This window comes from Malurus melanocephalus, unplaced genomic scaffold (assembly GCF_030028575.1).
Source record: "Malurus melanocephalus ecotype Western Australia unplaced genomic scaffold, MMel_1.1 scaffold_1229, whole genome shotgun sequence".
NCBI classification, from domain to species: Eukaryota; Metazoa; Chordata; class Aves; order Passeriformes; family Maluridae; genus Malurus; species Malurus melanocephalus.
In genome coordinates, this window is record NW_026624461.1 from 15,038 (window position 1) to 23,953 (window position 8,916).

General features: G+C 49.1%; 1 protein-coding gene across 1 annotated transcript in view; it reads right to left on the reverse strand.

Annotated features, from left to right (window-relative positions):
- LOC130586630 (adenylate cyclase type 3-like) overlaps positions 1–8,916 on the reverse strand; it is a 20,744-nt gene extending 11,828 nt beyond the window's left edge. Inside the window, exons 1-4 of the mRNA XM_057387501.1 lie at positions 8,023–8,916; positions 5,315–5,489; positions 3,203–3,352; positions 1,436–1,566 (exon numbers count right to left, since the gene is read on the reverse strand). Of these exons, the coding sequence (XP_057243484.1) occupies positions 1,436–1,566; positions 3,203–3,352; positions 5,315–5,489; positions 8,023–8,693 (1,127 nt within the window). The 5' untranslated portion in view covers positions 8,694–8,916. The remainder of the gene's footprint in view (positions 1–1,435; positions 1,567–3,202; positions 3,353–5,314; positions 5,490–8,022) is intronic.

Below are 8,916 nucleotides of genomic sequence, written 5' to 3' on the forward strand. Positions count from 1 at the left end.
CATAAAAAAAAAACCTATTTTTGTTCCCATTCAGCACCACAAAACAGCGAATTTGGGGCATTTTCCCATTGATTTCACCACAAACAAATCCCCATTTTTTTTTCCCATCCAGGACGACAAAACAGCGAATTTGGGGAGTTTTCCCATTGATTTCACCATTAACAGTCAGGAAAAAAAAAGCAAAATTTGGGGAATTTTCCCACTGGTTTGGCCACAAAAAAAAAAAATCATTTTCCTGTTTTTCTTTTTACAGCCAGGATGGCAAAACTGAGAATTTGGGGAGTTTTTCCCACTTGTTTCACCATAAAAAAAAAATTTTTTTCCCATTTGGGACCACAAAACAGCGAATTTGGGGCATTTTCCCATTGATTTCACCATAAAAAAAAATCCCTTTTTTTTTCTCATCTGGGACCGTGAAACAGCGAATTTGGGGCGTTTTCCTATTGATTTCACCACAAACAAATCCCCATTTTTTTTTCCCAGTCATGGAAAAAAAAGGCAAAATTGAGAATTTGGGGAATTTTCCCACTGGTTTCACCACAAAAAAAATCCCCATTTTTTTTCTCCCATTCAGCACCACAAAACAGCGAATTTGGGGCATTTTCCCATTGATTTCACCACAAACAAAATCCTATTTTTTTTTCCCATTCAATACAGCAAAACAGCAATTTTCGGGCTTTTTTCCCATTGATTTCACCACAAAAAAAAAATCCCCTTTTTTTTTTTTCCCATCCAGGACAACAAAACAGCGAATTTGGGGGGTTTTCCCATTTATTTCACCACAAACAAATCCCAATTTTTTTTCCCATTCAGAACCACAAAACAGCAAATTTGGGGCATTTTCCCATTGATTTCACCATAAAAAATATCCCATTTTTTTTTCTCATCCGGGACCGTGAAACAGCGAATTTGGGGCATTTTCCCACTGGTTTCACCACAAAAAAATCCCCAATTTTTTTTCCCATTCAGAACCACAAAACACCGAATTTGGGGAGTTTTCCCACCGGTTTGGCTGTAAAAAAATCCTTTTATTTTTTTTTTCCCCTATCCAGGATGCCAAAATAGTGAATTTGGGGAATTTTTCCCATCGATTTCACCACAAAAAAATCCGATTTCTTATTTTTCCCAGCCAGAAAAAAAAGGGGCAAAATCCAGAATTAGGTGAGTTTTCCCCATTGGTTTCACCATAAAAAAACCTATTTTTTTTCCCATTCAGAACCACAAAACAGCGAATTTGGGGCGTTTTCCCATTGATTTCACCACAAAGAATTCCCCATTTTTTTTTTCCCATCCAGGACAGTGAAACATCGAATTTGGGGCATTTTCCCATTGGTTTCACCACAAACAAATCCCCATTTTTTTTTCCCAGTCAAGACACCAAAACAGCGAATTTGGGGCGTTTTCCCTGTTTTTGGGGGCGGTTTTGGGGCCGCACCTGACGTTCTCGTGGCGGTACATGTACATGGTGTTGAACTGCTGCAGCTCCTTCTGGCTCGGGTCCTTCTTCATGTCCTTGAGCATCTCATCGGCCACGTGCTTGGGCAGGATGGAGAGCATCAGCCGCTCCTGGAAAAAACGGGGAAAAATGGGAAAAAATGGGGAAAAATGGGGAAAAATGGGGAAAAATGGGAATAAATGGGAATAAATGGGAAAAACAGGGGAAATGGGGAAAAATGGGAAAAAATGGGAAAAAATGGGAAAAATGGGAAAAATGGGAAAAAACAGGAAAGAAACAGGAAAAAAGGGGAAAAAATGCAAAAATGGGATAAAACAGGAAAAACCAGAAAAAACAGGAAAAAAAAAGGGAAAAAATGGAAAAATGGGAAAAACAGGAAAAAACGAGAAAAAATGGGGGAAAATGGGGAAAAATGGGGAAAAATGGGGAAAAATGGGGAAAAATGGGAAAAAATGGGAAAAAATGGGAAAAATGGGAAAAATGGGAAAAAACAGGAAAGAAACAGGAAAAAAGGGGAAAAAATGCAAAAATGGGATAAAACAGGAAAAACCAGAAAAAACAGGAAAAAAAAAGGGAAAAAATGGAAAAATGGGAAAAACAGGAAAAAACGAGAAAAAATGGGGGAAAATGGGGAAAAATGGGGAAAAACGGGGGAAAATGGGGGAAAATGGGAATAAACAGGAAAAAACAGGAAAAACGGGAAAAAACAGGAAAAAAACAGGAAAAAACACCCAACGGGGCACGGAGCGAGCGCGGAGAGCATCCCAGAATATCCCAGGATGGATTTGGGATTGGGGCTGCAATGGGATGGGATGGAAGCTCCGGGAATCCCATCCCAACCATGGCGGGATTGTGGGATGGAGGACGCTCCGAATCCATGGCCAATTTTTGGGGCGTTATTCCCATTTTTGGGGGGATTGTTGCGGCTTTTTAAGGGGATTATTCCCATTTTTTGGGGAGTTATTCCCATTTTTGGGGAGTTATTCCCATTTTGGCCTGGATTTGAGCCGCACCTCCAGCGAGTGCCGCGCCTCCCATCATTCCCATCCCCATCCCACAATCCCACAATCCCATAATCCCATAATCCCATAATCCCACAATCCTACAATCCCCAGTACCTGCTGCTGGCTCTGCTCCTCCAGGTTCAGCCTCACCTCCAGCGAGTGCCACGCCTCCCATCATTTCCATCCCCATTCCCACAATCCCATAATCCCATAATCCCATAATCCCATAATCCCATAATCCCACAATCCCATAATCCCCAGTACCTGCTGCTGGCTCTGCTCCTCCAGGTTGAGCCGCACCTCCAGCGAGTGCCGCGCCTGCCATCATTCCCATTCCCTAAATCCCATAATCCCATAATCCCAATCCCATAATCCCATAATCCCACAATCCCCAGTACCTGCTGCTGGCTCTGCTCCTCCAGGTTCAGCCGCAGCTCCAGCGAGTGCCACGCCTGCCATCATTCCCATCCCAATTCCCCAAATCCCATAATCCCATAATCCCAATCCCACAATACCATAATCCTAATACCACAATACCATAATCCCAATCCCACAATCCCCAGTACCTGCTGCTGGCTCTGCTCCTCCAGGTTCAGCCGCACCTCCAGCAAGTGCCGCGCCTGCCATCATTCCCATCCCATTCCCAATTCCCCAAATCCCATAATTCCACAATCCCAATTCCATAATCCCATAATCCCATAATCCCATAATCCCAAAATCCCAATCCCATAATCCCCAGTACCTGCTGCTGGCTCTGCTCCTCCAGGTTCAGCCGCACCTCCAGCGAGTGCCGCGCCTCCAGGAAGGCTCTGCGGTGTTTGCGCTCGGCCATGCAGTACGAGACCGCGCCCGCCGCCATGGCGCACGCCTGCACCGCCACGTTGGACGCCAGCTTTGGGGAGAAAAAACAGAAATTTGGGATATTCGGGAATTCTGGGACTGGGAATGCCATGGCGCACGCCTGCACCGCCACGTTCGACGCCAGCTTTGGGGAGAAAAAACAGAAATTTGGGATATTTGGGAATTCCGGGATTGGGAATGCCATGGCGCACGCCTGCACCGCCACGTTGGACAGCAGCTTTGGGGAGAAAACACCAAAATTTGGGATATTTGGGAATTCTGGGATTGGGAATGCCATGGCGCACGCCCGCACCGCCATGCTGGACGCCAGCTACACCAAAATTTGGGATATTCGGGAATTCCCACATCGGGAATGCCATGGCGCACGCCTGCACTGCCACGTTGGATGCCAGCTTTGGGGAGAAAACACTGAAATTTGGGATATTCGGGAATTCCCATATCGGGAATTCCAATTCCCCACTTTGGGGAAAATGTCAGGAATTCCAATATTGGGAATTCCAATTCCCCGCTTTGAGGAAAATACTGGGAATTCCAGTATCATGAATTCCAATTCCCCACATTAGGAAAATATTGGGAATTCCATTCCCTACTTTGGGGAAAACTTTGGGAATTTCAATACTGGGAATTCCAGTTCCCCACTTGGGGGAAAATATTGTGAATTCCAGTATCGGGAATTCCAATATTGGGAATTCCAGTTCCCCACTTTGGGGGAAACATCAGGATTTCCAATATTGGGAATTGCAATTTTTCACCTTGGGGGAAAACTTTGGGAATTCCAATATTGGGAATTTCAGTTCCCTGCTTTGGGGAAAAAATTAAGAATTTCAATATTGGGAAAATAATAGGAATTCCAATATCAGGAATTCCAATTCCCCCCTTTGGGGAAAACATCAGCAATTCCAATTCCCCACTTGGAGAAATATCAGGAATTCCAATATTGGGAATTCCAATTTCCCACTTGGGGGAAAATATCAAAAATTGGGAATTCCAGTCCCCCACTTGGGGGAAAGTATCAGGAATTACAATTTGCCATTTTGGGGAAATATTTGGAATTCCAATATTGGGAATTTGAGTTCCCTGCTTTGAGGGAAAATATCAGGAATTCCAATATCCAGAATTCCAGTTCCCTGCTTTGGGGGAAATATCAACAATTCCAATATTGGGAATTCCAGTTCCTTGCTTTGGGAAAATATCAAGAATTCCAATACTGGGAAAATAATAGGAATTCCAATATCAGGAATTCCAATTCCTCTTTTTTGGGGTTAATTTTGGGATGTAAAAGCGGCTCCACAGGGCGGGAACAGCGCCCGGAGCGAATCCCGGGGGATTCCGTCGTTAGGAGCCGGGAGATGTTTTGGAAAAAGGCAGAGCGGGGGAGGATCCCGGGGGAACGAGAACGGCTCCGAAGGGATCCCGGGGGAAAACGGGAATGGTTCCGAGGGGATCCCGGGGGAAAACGGGAATGGTTCCAAGGGGATCCCACGGGAATGGCTCCGAGGGGATCCCGTGGGAATGGCTCCGAGGGGATCCCGTGGGAATGGCTCCGAGGGGATCCCGTGGGAATGGCTCCGAGGGGATCCTACGGGAACGGCTCCGAGGGGATCCCGTGGTGCCGTTCCCTGGGAATTGCGGCCCTGGGAGTGGGGAAGATCCGGATAACCACAGCCGAGCTCCGGGTCCGGGGGGAGGGGTTGGAGTCCGACCACTCCAAATGCCCCAGAATGGCCGGAGATCCGGGATTGGGCCGGTCCCATCCCATATCCTGGATCCTGATCCCATATCCTGATCCCATCCCATATCCTGCATCCCATCCCATATCCTGGATCCTGATCCCAAGGGCTGTGCCCAGAGGACATGGATTAGGAACACAGGGATGGGATATGGATTCGGGATATGGATTTGGGATATGAATTCAGGACAGGGATTTGGGATATGGATTTAGGGAGCGGGAGGAAGGGACGGATCCCAGAAATCCCCGAATCCCGCCCCAGACCCCCTCAGGGATTCCCGGAAATCCCGGATCCGGATCCGCCCGGAGCTGGGAACGGAGGCTGCAGGTATCCTGGTCACCATGGCAACGGGACACGCTGCCAGCCAGGAACGGCCCCGGGAGGGTGGGAAACCCGGGAATCCTGAGAAATCCGGGAATGATGGAAAACCCCGGAATTCTGAAAAACCCAGGAGCGATAAAAACCCGTGAATTCCGAAAAACCCAGGAGTGATAAAAATCCTGAGAATCCTGAAAAAATACCGGGAATGATGAAAAACCAGGGAGTGAGGAAAATACCGGGAAAGATGAAAAACCCGGGAATCCTGAAAACCCCGGGAGCGATAAAAAACCCGGAATGATAAAAATCCCAGAAATCTGAAAACCCCTGAAAAGCTGAAAACTGGATAACTCACAGATAACCCACGGATAAACCACAGATAACCCACGGATCATTAATGGATAACTCACAGATAACCCACAGATAACCTATGGATAACCCATGGATAACCTATGGATAACCTATGGATAACCCACGGATAACCCACGGATCATTAATGGATAACTCTCAGATAACCCACGGATAACTCATGGATAACCCACAGATAACCCACAAATAACTCACGGATAACCCACGGATCATTAATGGATAACCCACAGATAACCCACGGATAAACCACGGATAACCCATGGATCATTAATGGATAACTCTCAGATAACCCATGGAAAACCCATGGAAAACCCATGGATAACCCATGGAAAACCCATGGAAAACCCATGGAAAACCCATGGAAAACCCATGGAAAACCCATGGAAAACCCACGGATGACTCACAGATAAAACACGGATAACCAACGGATCATTAATGGATAACCCAGGGATAACCCATGGATTACCCAGGGATAACCCACCGATCAATCACGGATAACCAAGGGATAATTCATGGATAACCCACAGATCATTAATGGATAACCCACAGATAATCCATTGATAACCCAGAGATAACCCATGGATCATTCACGGATAACCCATGGATAACTCATAGATAACCCACAGATAACCCACTGATAACCCACAAATAACTCACAGATAAACCACGGATAACCCACGGATAACCCAGGGATAACCCATGGATAACTCACGGATAACCCACAGATAACCCACTGATAACCGACGGATAACCCACTGATAACCCACGGATAACCCACGGATGACTCACAGATAAAACACGGATAACCAACGGATCATTAACGGATAAGCCAGGGATAACCCATGGATTACCCGGGGATAACCTATGGATCATTCACAGATAACCCATGGATAACTCATTGATAACCCACGGATAACTCATTGATAACCCATACATAACCCACGGATAACCCATGGATAACTCACAGATACCCACGGATAACCAACGGATCATTACTGGATAACCCAAGGATAACGCATGAATAACCCACGGATAACCTATGGATCATTAATGGATAACCCAAGGATAACGCATGAATAACCCACGGATAACCTATGGATCATTCATGGATAACCCATGCATAACCCATGGATAACTCATAGATCATTCATGGGTAACTCCTGGATCACCCATAGATAACTCACAGATTCATGGATAACCCATGGATCACCCATTGATAAGTCATTGGTAATCCATTGATAACCCATGGATCACTCATGGATCGCTCATAGATAACCCATGGACAATTGAGGAATAACCAAGGGATAAACCATTGATAACTTATTGATAACCATTGACAACCCATGAATCACTCATGGACAACTTCTGGAGAATTCATGGGTCACTCATGGATCGCTCATAGATAACCCATGGATAACCCATGGATAATTGAGGAATAACTGAGGGATAACCCATTGATAACTTATTGGTAACCCATTGATAACCCATGGACAACTCATGGTTCACTCATGGAAAACTCATGGACAACTCATGGAAAACTCATGGAAAACCCAACTGTGGACGCTCCCCATCACCTCCCACCATTCCTGCACCATTCCCATCCCCATTCCCACCATTCTCACCCCATTCCCACCACATTCCCACCTCATTCCCACCCCATTCCCACCACATTCCCACCTCATTCCCACCCCATTCCCACCATTCTCCTGACCCATTCCCATTCCCATTCCCACCATTTCCACCTCATTCCCTCCATTCCCATCCCATTCCCTCCACTCCCACCCCATTCCCTCCATTGCCATTCCCACCCCATTCCCATCCCATTCCCTCCATTCCCATTCCCATCCCATTCCCATTCCCACCACATCCCATTCCCTCCATTCTCCCCCCATTCCCATTCCCACCACATCCCATTCCCTCCATTCTCCCCCCATTCCCATTCCCACCACATCCCATTCCCTCCATTCTCCCCCCATTCTCATCCCATTTCCATCCCATTCCATTCCCACCTAATTCCTGCCCCATTCCCATTCCCATTCCCATTCCCCTTCCCATCCTCCCTCCATTCGTACCAAATTCCCACCTCATTCCCTCCACTCCCACCCCACTCGCACCCCATTCCCACCATTCCCACCCCATTCCCTCCATTCCCCCCCCATTCTCCTTCCATTCCCATTCCCACCTCATTCCTACCCCATCCCTTCCACTCCCACACCACTCCCACTCCATTCCCAACATTCCCACCCCATCCCTTCCACTCCCACCCCATTCCCTCCACTCCCACCCCAGCAGCCCCCGGTCCAGCGGTTCCCCGTGCCGCTGCAGCGCGGCGATGCCGAGCACCAGCGTGTGCACCCCGCAGGACGCGCCCGTCAGCAGCACGATCCTCGCCAGCCGCAGCGGCAGCGTCAGGAAACACGAGAAAGCGAAGAACGCCTGCCAGCCCAGCGAGTCCACGGCCTCGGGCAAATCGCGGAATTCCAGCGCCACGTAACCCCAAACCTGCGCGGCGATCAGAGCCCAGAGCGCTCCGGGCAGGAAATCCCGGGAAAGGCGCTCCGGGAGCAGCCGCGCTCGGAGCAGCACGAAGAGAGCTCCGTGCGCCAGCAGCGCGGCCAGAGCTCCGAGCGCCAGCGGCAGCTTCTCCAGCGGTCTGTCGGGCCGGGAGAAGCCCGGAGCGCACATCCCCAGCACGTAGCAGTCGAACAGGGCGGCGAACACCACCAGCACCAGCAGCGTTTCGTGGCGCTGGCGGCGGAAATAGGTCTGGTAGAGCTTTTCCAGCGATTCCGGGGAGAAGGACAAGCGGCGGGAGCGCGGAAAGCACGGGCAGGGCCCCCCGCGCCGAGCCGGGGACTCCCGGGAGCGCTCGGCGTCCGACGGGAAACTCAGCGAGTACTCGGCGGAGTATTCGGCCGAGAATTCGGGCTCGGAGAAGGCGCGGCTCCGGGCCATGTCCGCTGTTCCGCCGTTCCGCCGTTCCGCCGGGGATGTCGGGGCGATGCTCAGCTCAGCYCAGCGCCGTTCGCCGCATCGCCGCGCCCGCCGGGCCCGCCCGCTCTCCCGGCCGCCTCAATCCCGGCGCAGCGGCGGCGTCGGGACCGGCGCAGGTTCCGCTCCGCTTCCCGGTTCTTCCCCGGTTCTTTCCCGGTTSTTTCCCGGCCGCTTCCCKGTTGTT